This window comes from Condylura cristata, unplaced genomic scaffold (genome assembly GCF_000260355.1).
Source record: "Condylura cristata isolate star-nosed mole 26May11 unplaced genomic scaffold, ConCri1.0 scaffold00013, whole genome shotgun sequence".
NCBI lineage: Eukaryota > Metazoa > Chordata > Mammalia > Eulipotyphla > Talpidae > Condylura > Condylura cristata.
Window position 1 is genome coordinate 18,988,290 of NW_004567114.1, and position 13,842 is coordinate 19,002,131.

General features: G+C 47.1%; 1 protein-coding gene across 2 annotated transcripts in view; it reads left to right on the forward strand.

Moving 5' to 3' along the window:
• Positions 1 to 13,842, forward strand: part of POMT2 (protein-O-mannosyltransferase 2) — a 48,032-nt gene that overhangs the window by 8,892 nt on the left and 25,298 nt on the right. For both annotated transcript variants that reach the window (XM_012724615.1, XM_004681666.2), the window contains exons 2-8: positions 149 to 233; positions 5,234 to 5,338; positions 7,178 to 7,286; positions 8,846 to 8,954; positions 10,696 to 10,855; positions 12,063 to 12,169; positions 12,836 to 12,918. In XM_012724615.1, the coding sequence (XP_012580069.1) occupies positions 149 to 233; positions 5,234 to 5,338; positions 7,178 to 7,286; positions 8,846 to 8,954; positions 10,696 to 10,855; positions 12,063 to 12,169; positions 12,836 to 12,918 (758 nt within the window). The remainder of the gene's footprint in view (positions 1 to 148; positions 234 to 5,233; positions 5,339 to 7,177; positions 7,287 to 8,845; positions 8,955 to 10,695; positions 10,856 to 12,062; positions 12,170 to 12,835; positions 12,919 to 13,842) is intronic.

The following is a 13,842-nucleotide window of genomic DNA, read 5'->3' on the forward strand; positions in this document are numbered from 1 at the left end:
TTTTTTTTTTAAAATACAAATATTCCCATTAATTGCTTGAAGCTCATAGCCTGTATTCTTAGCTCTAATTTTAACCATGCTTTATTAAAGCTGTTTGGGTTTCATGGTAATTAAAAATTTCCTATTTCTCTTTTTCCTTTTCCTTTAGCTGGGATGAAACTCACTTTGGAAAAATGGGAAGTTACTATATCAACCGCACCTTTTTCTTTGATGTGCACCCACCTCTGGGAAAGGTGAGCAGCGTGGCAGACAAACCAGCCTCCGAGGGCCCAAGTCTGGGTTTGGATCTAATTTTTAGGCTTGGAGAACATTCCAGACCAGCTGCTTTCTGGAATCCTGGGTATTTTTAGGAGTCCTGTGGGCTTAGAAATGGACAAAGAATTCATCAGCTGATGGATGAGTGAACAAAATGTGGAACATCTATACACTTAAATATGATTTGGCCATAATCATATTTGGGGTGAGGTACTGACATATGCTGCAGCGTGGATGAATCTTGGAATCGTTATCCTAAGTGACAGGAGTCAAAAAGATGTCACAATTATGTGACTTTGTTTCTGTGTAAGAAATATCCAGAATTGGCAAATCCAGAGCGACAGAAAATAGATGAGTGGTTGCCTGGGTTTGGAAGGAGGTGAGATTGAGCAGTGAATGTAGATGGGTTTAGAGTTTCTTTTTGGGGTGATGAATTGTCCTAGTATTAGGTAGTGGTGATCGCCACATAACCTTGTGCATGTAAAAACCACTGGATTCTACATCTTAAAATGGTAAATTTTATAGTATGTGATTTTTATTTCAGTTGAAAAAAGAAACAGAGAGAAGGAATAGCAGAAATAGCTACAGGAAGCTAATTTTCTACCAGGAAACAAAACTCCTTTCCCCTCCCCATTCCCAGCTTACTCCTTATTCCTTGATAATTAGAATTCTACCATCAGAATTCATTTCACTCTTAAAAACAAACACCTTTGAGAAGGCTAATGAATCAGCCCTGTTCACTCAGTCCTTTTTTCCTAATTGTAGGCTGAGGTCTTTGCAAATAAGGGGACAGGAAATTGTCTCTTCCTGAAGTGGAGAAGTGGGTCTGGAACCTGGAGTAATGGGGTGAGGCAGGGGAGGTGGGATTGCCATCTGTGACAGGTGGGTTTAGGGAAGCACCAGAGCACATGGAGAGGACCAGGGAGGAACCCCCTACAGGTGAGGGGAGGATGGGGAGAGGGATATGGGGCCTATTTGAGAAATGGAGGGCCTGTGCCCCAGGGAGGAGTAAAATTGTATGCCTGTTCCTATCTCCTTTATAAGGTAACAATAATAAACATAAAGCAATTGAAAATTTGGTCTGTTTGGTTAGTTTAGACACATTATCTTATATAGTAGCAGAACAACACTATGACTTTTTTTATTCCCAACTGTTGTATTCTCATTTTTCATATGGGGAAACTGGGAACAGAAAGGATGGTACTTTGCTTTGGGAACGGTATAGTAAGTGGCAGTATCAAGGTTCAGACCTCATAGACTCTGCTCTCTTAGCCAGGAGGCCACATCATGAACTTGCCCAGCACTGGGACCACATCTGACACTGTCATGGAACCAGTAAGCAGAGTGCCCTGAACACTGGCCTTGGGCTGACCTCTGGGGAGATTTCTCATGGGAAGCCCAGCCCAGTCTTTGAGCCGGGGGCTTGCCTGCCGGTTTTCGGAGCCCCCTGTTGCTCAGCACAGAGATGTATTTGGAAAACACTGGCCAGTCTGTCTTTACTTAAGCCTTCCCTTCTAAGCCTTCCCTTCGTCAGATCTGGCCTCTGTCCAAAAGGGGAAATGTGAGGCTTCTTTTTAAGGTTACCTTCAGGGAGTATGGCCCATCTGCCCTCAGTTTCTCTCCTGATGCTTGAAAGTGAATGATGAGTAGATGGGGAAATTGGGAGAGGGAGCAAGGCAGCTTACCTAGGTTCTGAGGCCAAGCCAGTCAAGGAATTGAAAACACTTGAAACTGCTAAGTGGGAGGTTTTTCCTCCAGGACTGAGGCTAATAGCTACTACTTTGCATTGACTTCCCGCCTGTGTTTTCTTTTCTTTTTTTTTAATAATAGTATATTTTTACATCATTTTGTGCATTTTTCCATCTCAGTTGTAATCCCTGTGGACTTCCCATCATCAGATCACCCATGTGCCATCACCATAGTCCAATGCATTTCCCTCCCCCCACTATTTTTGATCCCATTCCCCATGCCACCCCCATAAATTGTCTCTGGTATATAACTGTTCATTATTATTACTTTCTCGCCTGGTTCTTTATCTGATACAATGATTGAAACCTCCCAGTGTTATTCTTTGTATTTCTGGCTTATTTCACTAAGCATGATCTTTTCCAGCTCCATCCATGTTGTTGCAAAAGACATGTGTTTATTTTTTTTGTTGTTTGCTGAGTAATAATCCACTGTGTATATGTACCACATCTTTTTAATCCAGTCACCCACTTTTGGGCATTTTGGTTGACTCCATGTCTTTCCAATTGTTAATAAAGCAGCAATAAACATGCCTCCCTCCTTTCTTACTCCAGGTCCCAGTAAGAAAGGTGCTTTTAAAAATAGAAATAAAGGGCCCTCCCTGGTGGCGCAACGGGTTAAAGCATTGCACTAAGAAACTTAAGCCACTTCCGCATGAGTTCGATCCCCGCCTGCCCCGGAGCTGACCCACATGGCACGGCAGACCTCTCCTGACCCGCCCGCTGCTCCCCTCAGCAGTGTACTTTGTCGATCTGCCTGTTCTGTTCCCCACTCTGTCTCTGGTGAAGCCTCTCACCCTCTGCATCTCTGGCCTGTACCCCAGTTCTGTATGAATAAATAAATAAATCTTTAAGAAAAAAAAAAAGAAAAATGCCAGCACACAGTAAAATACTTAGGAAGGAAAGGTCAAAATCTGCTTTCCCCCCATTCCTCAGAGGTAACCATGGCCACCTTTGCTAAGTTTCTTAATATATCCTCTCAAAAATTGTTAACAGAAATATAGCTATAGATATTTATATGCATACATATGAACAACATATCATTTATACAAAACGATATCAGACTAAAATAGCTCAGCAATTTGTATTTTCAACTTGCTGGATCTTGGCTTTTTCCTTATTAGCCCATTCCTTCTTTTCAACAGCTATGTAGAATCAAATCATGCAGATGTGCCATAAGTTATTTTGCCCCTCTTCAGTTGGTGGGTATTTGTGTTATTTCCAGAGATATTACAATAAGTAAAATTACAATAAGTACACTTAGCTCTTCTTGATTATGGTGGCATAGCTAAAAGATTCTCAGCAACCAAGCTGAAGGGTCAAAGGATATGGCCCTTTCAGTTTGTGTTAGATATAAGTTCTGCCACAGAAATATAAAACATTTACTCTCACCCGCAGCATATGAGGGGCCTGCTTCACTGCACTGGCCTAATCACGGTACTTTCCAAAATTTGCCAATTTGAGAGCCTAATCCTGATCTGTCATTGTTTTAATTTGTGTATCTTGATGACTTAGGTTGGACATATTTTTTTCATGTTATTTCCATTCTTTTCTAGTAGGTTGTCCTTTTTCTTATTGATTTGAATGAGTTTTTAGGAAAATAGCTCGAGGCTAATTTTAACCTTAAGAAAATTGAAAGGAAGCTGAGTTTTTATTTATTTATTTGATTTTTTTTTTAATCTCAATAAATGGAAACTGAATTTTGAGTGCATATTGCTCCGTGTTTTACTAGAGTACCTCCTCTAGGCCTCACAAGCCCTGGCAAGGAGGAGTTATTATGGCATTTTAGCAACATTAAATATGGCCCACAGCCAGAGAGCTAGAGTGTAGGGTGCTGGGACCCCACTTGTCCAGCGTGCCTTTACTCTCACTTGCCTGGGCCTGGGAATCTGTACCCAAACCAGGCAGTTTGTCCTCTGAGAGGCCTCTAGGAGGGAGCATCCATTGCATTGTCACCTGGCAGTTTTAGTTCCTCTAGGCATTTGGATGGCTCTGTCTTTTTAAGACCTTATTTTATATTTAAAAACATATATAGGTCCTGTGGGTTAAGTCTCAATGCTGTAATGATTGCCTGAGTTCGATCCTCGGCCAGGAAGCTGACCCACATGGCGCAGCAGACCTCTCCTGTCTCGCCTGCTGCTCCCCTCAGCAGTGTATGTCAGTAGATCCGCCTGCTCTGGTCCCCACTCTGTCTCTGGTGAATCCTCTTACTCCACATACCTCTGGCCTACAGCCCAGCTCTTGTAAAAAAAAAAAATTAATTAAAATAAAAATGACATTACATCGACTTCTGGATCCTGGTATCCCTACCCCTGCCCCTTTTTTAAACACAGGGTTTATAATCATTTGTTGCTGAACTTTGACTTTTATGCCATGAACGACTCAGGTTACAACTGCTTAGAGAAATAAGTGAGCTGGTTAGTGCTCCCTCCAGATCCGGGCTCCCCTGGCCAGGAGGGCTTTTGCCAACACAGCCAGCATATCCTGTCCCTGTTCACCGTCTAAGCAGCACAGGGGTCAGGATGGCACAATCTGTGGTTCTCACAGATACTTGGTTTTTGCTGATAGTTGCTTCGACCAAGGAAAGATATAAGTGAAGAGACTGACCCCCGCAAATAGTGAAGAATTCAGTACTCACAATCTTCGTTTATAGTTGGTTTGCTCTGATTTGCAATAGGCCACGTTTGTCTGCCTTTGAAATATTGGAAATAGAAACCAGTGCCTGATCTTGGGGCCTTTTTTCTATTGGGAGGTGAATCTTTCTTCCCGGGAAATGCACCTATCTTTGATTCCTCTTTCCCACTGTCTGCCTTGGTCACTTTTCTCCCTCTTTCTTCTGACTTGGGCCCACTCTTGTTTCTCAGTAGCCATCTCCCAGGAAGCAGCCTCTCGCCTCCAGGGTGTTTGCGTCATGGCTGTGAAAACAAGGCTGACTGAGACAGCCCCTCACTGGCCCTGCCCTTCACATTGTGAGATTTTTTTTCTTCCTAAGTGTGTAGTCTATACTGCTTCTAAGAAGTTGGCCTTGAAACAGGAGAGGATTTGTTTCAAGCGTGAGCTCTATAGACAAAAGATTCTTTACTCTGTAACAGCTGCTAGAGGAAATGTCACACTGGCCACTATTTCTCTGGACAGTTGTCAGGGGAAACCAGTTTGGGTGCAGCTGGAGGGATGTTAGGGGAATGAAGGAATCTTCCCTCAATGTTCTTTTATGTTTTGTCTCCTCCCCTCAGATGCTCATAGGCCTTGCCGGTTACCTGAGTGGATATGATGGCACCTTTTTGTTCCAGAAGCCTGGGGACAAATATGAACATCACAGCTACTTGGGAATGAGAGGAGTAAGACTTCCTGACTTGATCTGGCCTGACCGAACTCTGGGTTCACATTCTCTCAGAAATGTTAACAGTTGGAAGCCTAGGATAAGTGGCAGGTGTAGAGAAAAGGACTTTGGGGTAGGGGAGAGGGGAGGATGACTGGATCCACACCCTGTGGAGAAATTCAGAACTGGGGTGGGTAAGAAGGGAAGGCAAGGTCACAGGTAAGAGTGAGACTGGGGCAAACCCTCCGCCCCGCTCCCATCACCTGTTACCTGCCCACGTGAGGCTGCAGACTTCAGGTTGGAAAGCAGCCTGGGACCTCCGTAACCAGGATTTGTCTCCAGCCCCAACATTGGCCAGTGGTTCCTTTTTACCCTTGGACAGTTTGGAGCACACACTAGGGGTTTTCCAGTCTGTTAAGAGAGGTCATATGTTTGCTCTGATTCTCAACGCCAGCCTTGCTGAAACATAACATGCTGAATACCCAACTCTGTAGGGACCCCTACTAAATTAAACCAGAGCATCTGACTTTCAACATGGTGTCTCAGAGCAGCCTGCGGTGACAGAGCCTTCTGTGAGGATCGCAAAGCATGTTAGATAAGTGCTCTGTCCTTACTTGAGCTAATCCTCAAGTGATTCGCATGATCATATCACACCATGTTAAACAAGGAGTGTCCCCTATCAAGCCCATATCAAGCCCATAAGAGGCTCTTTGTCTTTGTAATGACATTGGGCTATCTCATAGCACACATAATTGGATATGAGCTGGATTTGCTGTGGCTGAGAAGGCCAAGTAGAGCACCCGCGTTCCCTTTCACCCTGGGACACATTGCTTTCCGTTGACAAAAAGTGACAGCCCAATTGTGAGAATTTCCATTTCTGGGCTTGTCTATTTAGTTTTGATGAGCAGAGTAGAGGCATGGCGAGGAAGCTGGTGGTTTAAAACAAAGCATTCCAGATACTGACATGTCAGGCAGTCTTTTTCAAAACCAGAATATAATCTCCAGGTTGAAGAGTGACTTCTGGTGTGGTTGAAGAAAGCCTTGGGAGAAATAACATAAGAATTCTCTGAAATTGTGAAATCCCTTCGGAGATGTCTTTCTCAACTTGTATGCACCATTTCTTAATAGAAGCTGGATTTATCAAATACTTACTCTGTGTAATAAAACCTTAAAACCTTAGCTCATTTAGAGTGGAGCCTGTGAGTTGGGAATTCATTATTTTTCACGTTTGACAGATGGGAAGGCTGTCATTACGAGAGTTGTGACTTGCTCAAGGTCACAGCCAGAATTGATGGGGGCGGGCAGTACAGCCCCAGAGCCCCCCACTTGAAGCCACTGTGTTGTTCTGCTCACACCTTCCTGGCTGAACTTTGCTGGGTTCATGTCAGGGCACAAGTTGTTTGAGCTGACGCTGTTTTTTTTTTTTTTTTTTTTTTAAAGATTTATTTATTTGTACATACAGAACTGGGGTATAGGCCAGAGGCTCAGGGGCGGTGAGAGGCTTCACCAGAGACAGAATGGGGAGCAGAACAGGCAGATCTACGAAGTACACTGCTGAGGGGAGCAGCGGGCGGGCCAGGAGAGGTCTGCCACGCCATGTGGTCACCTCCGGGGCAGGCGGGAATCGAACTCATGCGGAAGTGGCTTTAGTTTCTCAGTGCTGTGCTTTAACCCGCTGCGCCACCAGGGAGGGCCCGAGCTGACGCTGTTTTAATACCACCTTTTTATTTACACTATTTTAGGTGACTTTAGGCCACCAAGTCATGCTTTCCTCAGGGCCTCTATCCTGAATGTTAGCTTGCAGTGAGATAATTAGCTTAACCAGTGATTGGACTGACTGACTCTTTTCCTCCCACAGTTTTGTGCGTGTCTTGGTTCCTTGCTGGTGCCCTTTGCCTACCTGACAGTGCTGGAGCTGTCCAGGTCGCTCCCGGCAGCACTGCTGGCGGCTGCCCTCCTCATCTTTGGTAGGTTAATTTAGCCCATGCTTCTTGCTGGCTCACTCTGCACCGTGAAAGTAGCTGAAACTCAGTATATTCCAGGTTCTGTCCATGGGCTCAGTTCTCAAGGGACTTAGGATCGGGGAAATGTGTTATACACCTTATTTCATACCCCAGTCACACTGATGTGTGTTGCGTGTGAATGCATGTAGCAAGTTTTTATATTACTGGAGGGCAGAGTTGACTTGGGTGATCCCAAGGAGTAGTTTATCACTGAGTTACCCATATTTGGTTTTGGAATAGATAAAAAGGTAAATTTGTATGTGTGTACACACATGTGATGGGTGGCAGGGAGGAAGCTTACAATTTTGATTTTGCTTCTCTTAGGTTATCATCAAGATTAGTGTGATTCCTTAAATTAATTTGCGCTGAATACAAGGACAGATGCCCCAGAAGAAGCTGGGCGGTGGGGATAGCAGAATGGGATGTATGAACATTGACTGTGGTTGAGCCTTCTTGGGGACGTGAGAGTTGATCCTCTGTGATCCTTGTTCTTATGACAGTGAATGCCTGACTCCAGAGAGCCTTAATATTTGAAGCAGTCCAGACCAACTAAATGGGTATCTTGGGGTGATTCTAGCTTCATCTTGACAGATATGTTGTAGGGACTGCTTGGTGGCTTTGCCCGTGTGCCTTTAATTTTCTTCAGTTCTTCATCCATTCAGTCATCTGTTCATTTTTTATTCAACTATTTTTCAAGCATCTACCCTGTGCCAGGTCACATTTCTTGGCTTCAAAGTATGCCCTGGCGAGACACCGTGCTTTCATGGTTGCTGCACATACTGGTGTGGCAGACAATAAATAATTGAGTTAATTAATAAGTGTAATGTAACATCTTAAGCCATAAGTGCTATGTCAAAACTAGAGTAGGGTGAGGGGTAGAATGATGGGAGCAAGTCAGATTAGGGTGGTCGATGCGGTGCTCCTGAGGTCACTGGAGGTGGGGAGACCCGAGTAATGGAAAAGATTGAGCCTGCAGAGACCCAGGGACAGTGCTCAGGGGGAGGACAGCAGCACAGGGCCTGTACAAGCTGTCCCTGGTGGCTTCTGGGGACAGCAAGGGGTCAGTGATGCTGGGCTGGCGTGAGAGAGTGTGGGGAGCAGGGTGAGTAGGCAGGGAGGCGACTCCGCAGCTCGTCAGTCTGCACGAAATGGGGAGACTTGGAGGGCTTAAGCACCACGTACTGAATTGAAATTTGCTTAAAAAAAATCACTTTGGCACTTTTATGGAGAATCAACTCCCAACAGAGACGTCATGTGAAATGTCCTGGTGGAGGGTGTTTATAACCCATGTTGGGGTGGTGGACCCCCCTTTTTGGTGATGGAAGTGAGAATAACCCTGTCTCAGGACTTCTCTGAGTGATTGATGATTCTTTTTGGGTCAAGGACCTAGAAGCATTGCGAGATCTTTCTTGTCACGGGGCTATTATTGTACCCCAAAGTTGTTTCTTACTGCTGGGGTATTTAGTTCTCCGGGAGACTCATCTCTGATTCTGCTCTTTGACCATTGAGCTCATGTTTTTCAGACACAGGATGCCTCACTCTGTCCCAGTACATCCTCCTTGACCCCATCTTGATGTTCTTCATCATGGCGGCCATGCTGAGCATGGTCAAGTACAACTCCTGCGCTGACAGGTCAGAGACACCATCTTGGGGGACTGGCAAGGGTGGCGGGGGGGGAACCGTCCAGGATTTCCATAATGGCCAGGGACAGGGTGGGTGTCTAGATATTTATGTTAAAGCTGAGTTTAAGGCAAGAATAATTTTTGGTTTTAACTTAGGTCATGCATTTTAGCTGATTAAAATAGATTTTGAAAAGTTTTCTACAAATACATAAAACTTAGCTTTATATGAGGCTAAGAAAATATCTGTTGTCTTTTTCAAGAGTAGCATTAGTTTTAAAATGGGGTTGGTTTGGGTAGGAGGATGTGGATATTATACAGGGGAACTTTCTCCCACCCATCAGTCTCCATGCCACCAATCAGCACAGATGCTGGTGAGGAGATCCTGGGGCAACCATGTGCTTCGAATTCTCCATCCCAGAAGGGAGGCCACAGGGCAGAGGCTGACTGGGAACAGATTGTCCCCCTGTCCTCAGTGGTAATCTCTAGCCCTGCTGATGGAAATAATGTCTGTCAAGGTTGGCTTGAATGTTCCATCCGATCCAAAAGATCCTTGAGGTTCTTTTTAAAAAAAATTTATTTATTCATGCTTACAGAACTCAGGTACAGGTCAGAGGTGTGGTGGGTGAGAGGATTCACTAGAGACAGAGCGGGGAGCAGAACAGGCAGATTGACAAAGTACACTGCTGAGGGGAGCAGTGGGTGGAACAGGAGAGGTCTGCCACGCCATGTGGGTCACCTCCGAGGCTGGGGATCAAACTCGTTCTGCAGTGGCTTTGGAGTGCTTCATAATGCCGTGCTTTAAACTGTTGCACCACCAGGGAGCCCCCTGAGGCTCTTGTTTGTTCTAAAACTGTTCTGTAGTTTTTTCCATATCATTCTCTGAGAGAGCAGAATAGGTCATTCATTTGGTAGATGCCAAAAGAGCTGCCTCCTTTTAGGCTTTCCCAGAAGTCAGCTTCTGGGAAGCTTATTAAACTACATTGTGCCAGTCAAACCTGACCCAGTGACCACCAGCTCTCTCCACCTTTGGGCTATCTTTTATTTCTGTCTCACCCACTTACTTCCACCAGCCATTTCTTGAATGCATGCTGTGTGTCAGGCACTGTGCTAAGAGCTGGAGGTACAGAAATGGGACGTTTTGGACAAGACTGGGGAGAAGCATTCACCCTGCCCAGAGGCAGGCGGGTAAACACAACAGCAGCACCATGGACTTGCTGCTCTGCGTGCAGTTGGCCTTGGCGCCGAGTGCCAGGGCTTGTGCCAGGTCCCACGCTTGCCAGCTGTATTACTTACCTCTCTGTATTTAACTTCTTCATGTTAAGAAGAGGATAGTGAGAGAACCTGCTTCAAGGGGTGGTGGTCAGTGTGAAGAGGTCATATGTGTAAGTGCCTGGAAAGGTGCCTGACACAGAGTAAGCACTCGGTAAATGCTGGCATGTTGTGAGGTCCAAGTGACACCGGAGAGAACTGACTGAATCTAGCGACTTCTCTGGATTTCCTTTTCCTTCCACTTGGTCACTGAGGCGTAAGGCCTTGCCTTCTGTAAGTGTGTGCTTGGCCAGGAAAGCTGTGGTCCCTCTCCAGAAGCACGCATTCTCACCTGCTTCCTGCAGCTTCCGGTGTGTCGCGCACCGCGGACTCCTGAGCCAAGTCACGGCCCCCTGAGGTTGGGGAGCCTCTCGGTCCCTCCCTTGTTCATGCCTTTGAGTTTGGTTCCAGCCGCACTGAACTGTGTCTTGTTGGTTTTTCAGGCCCTTCTCTGCCCCCTGGTGGTTCTGGCTCAGCCTGACTGGCATTAATCTGGCTGGTGCTTTAGGGGTCAAGTTTGTTGGCCTCTTTATCATCCTGCAAGTGGGTTGGAACACTGTGTCAGACCTTTGGCAGCTGTTCGGAGACCTCAGTCTTTCACTGGTGAGAACCCAAGTGCTTGTAAAAGCACCTTGCTCCAGAGCCCGCGGCCTTTCTCTACCTTCGCTGCGGCAGCTGAGTGGCCGAGTTTGGGTCTGAGGTGGCCTGGGTTTGGCTGCATGCTCTGGGCAGCATGACCACAGGGAGTGGGCCACCGCTGGGGACTGGACAGGTGAAGGAGGGGAGGGACTAACACTCTTGGCATTTATTTCCTCTTGTTCTTAAAATGCTCTGTAAACTGCCCAGGGTTTCTGCCCGCCGGGCTCATGACAAACATGTGACAACATGCACTGCTTGGGCAGTGGGTGAGGTGGGTGAGATGACTTGAGTGCACAGTTCTCTTTTTTCAAGGCTCCTGAGACTTGGAGGTCAGTAAGGACCTTTAGGGTTTATTACAGCACTGTTTAAGAACTGATTCTAAATCAGGCTTTATATGAAATGCTTTACTCTCATTATCATTATCATACTTATCATTATACTTATTCATTCCTCATTTGTTACCTCTCTTTACAAATGAGGAAATCAAGACCTGGGGAAGTAATAACACCCCCAAGGTCATACAGGCAGTAAGAGGTAGATTTAGGGCAATTCCCGGCCTGGGCTGTTTTGCTTTATAATGCTGCCGCATCACATCCCCTCGTTCACTCAGAACATACAGGCAGACCGTTCACTAAGCGTGAGATGCAAAATGGGAAGATGCATAAGACAAGAGCTCTGCCCGTGGAGACAGTGGGAGGAGAGGTCATAACTAAGCTGCCCCTTACGGTGCAGCCAGCGGGTGCAGTGAGAGCACGGAGGAAGGCTCCGGCCAGTCTCTGGAGAGGCAGGAAGGCTTCTGGGAGGAAGCTGAAGCTTGGGGTTGAGAACAGGAGCAGGCGTGTTTATGGTGGGAAGCTGACCAGCCAGAGGCTCGGGGGAAAGGCAGGGAGCGAGGTGTACAGTGACTGAGGCGGGACAGGGCTGGGAGTGCAGTGGCGTCAGGCCTGGGGTGGGGAGGGTCTGGACAGGGGTGCGGAGGAGCCTCCGTGACCCCGGCAGTGTGTGGTGCTGGGCTGCTAGGGGAAGGCTTGAGGTTTCCATATACTGTTCTTTCTTGCTGGCCACTAGCTTTTTAATTTTTTTATGATTGTGTCTTATGTGTAAAACCTTACATATAATGTGACATCAGCTGTAAGGAGTAACACAGCGCCCTGTGCCGCCGCGTCTGCAGGTGACCTTGGGGAAGCACCTGACTGCTCGCGTCCTGTGCCTCATCGTGCTGCCCCTGGCTCTCTACATGGCCACTTACGCCGTGCACTTCACGGTGCTGAATAAAAGGTACAGCCCGAGCCTTCCCAGCATCCTTCTGGTCCTCCTGCCTCTGTGTTGTGGGTGGGCCTGATCGCTTGTGTCTGTGTTGGGACAATGGTGGAGGGGCCCAAGCTTTCCCCTCTTTGTTTCCTACTGTCTTCTATTACTAGAGTAATCCAGAGGACTCAGAAAGGCCAGCACCTCGGCCCAAAGGAAGAGGACAGCCTCTCAGACCCACATTGCCCTTATGCCTAAACCTTGTGCTTAAGGGCTGGGCCCCCAGGCAGGTGGAGCTAGGCTGGCCGTAGCGGCCTCTCCACAGCCTCTCCCTTTTAAAGAGCAGCAGCCCAGTCCCGGATCTGTTCCACTCGTGTTATGTTGCACATGCGTCCATGTATACATGATTTCATTTACTCAAATCATTTCCTAGTTCTTTTGATCGTTCAAAAAATTCTTAGTTTACAAGTGAGTAACTGAGCCAGTGCAGGGTTCGGTGTGTTCTGACGGTCACCGGCTAGTAAGGGACCCAGTCGGGTTCAGACTCTGGTTTCTCTGCCGCCATCTGCTGTCCCGCCCGTGGCTCCACGCTGCCACTGCTGCTGCACAGTGCTGCACACTGCTGCTCCTCAGACGCCTGGAGGTCACCGTTTCGCGCCTCTGACTTGGTGCTCTTCTGCTCCCCCACTCCCGCAGTGGTCCCGGAGACGGCTTCTTCAGTTCTGCCTTCCAGGCCCGCCTCGCAGGGAACAACCTTCACAACGCTTCCATCCCCGAACGTGAGTGTCTCTCGGCCACCACAGAGGTAGAAGGCAGACGGGTGTCCTGGAGCTGAGCTGGAAAAGTGTGATGGGCTTATTTCAGACTGTGGATGGCAGAGTGAGAGAGAGGTCCAATTAGATCCGGTCCATGTACTCAAGAGGGAGAATTGGGGCCCAGGAAGTGCAGAGGAAAACACCCTGAACTGTGACTGCTCCACCGTGGGAAGACCAGAGAATCTGGTGCAAGAACAGGCCCTTCCCAGCCAGCAGTCACTTCCCACTGTGGTGATTCTTGACCAGCATCCTTTCACTTCTTCACAGATAGTAAACAGACAAGCACCAGCCGCACTGGAGGCTGTGGGTGGGCACTCCTGGAGCATGGCACCCACATGGAGCCCACGTGGGGTGGCTTGTCTGGTTTATAAAGAAGGAAAAGAGCAGTGAGGATTGACGGGTGTGAAAGGTCACTTCTGCTGGGGCTGAGGAGGGGGTCGGAGCTACAGAGAGTGAGTTGGCTTGGAGCCAGGCCTTGCAAGAAGCAGGAGATGTCAAGCGATGGAGAGGCAGAAGGCACACCGCAGTCAAGGCCAAGGGCAGGGCAAAACTCAGCCACCGGCTAGATGCAAAGTACTGAAAGATAAGGTTGAAAGAGAGGTTGCGCCCTATCTTTTATGAGGATTGAGGTTTTTGGATGGGATGTCTGGCTTTTTTTTTTTTTAATTAATTAATTTATTTATTCATACAGAACTGGGGTACAGGCCAGAGATGCAGAGAGTTTGCGCCCTATCTTTTATGAGGATTGAGGTTTTTGGATGGGATGTCTGGTTTTTTTTTTTTTTAATTAATTAATTTATTTATTCATACAGAACTGGGGTACAGGCCAGAGATGCAGAGAGTGAGAGGCTTCACCAGAGACAGAGTGGGGAGCAGAACAGGCAGATC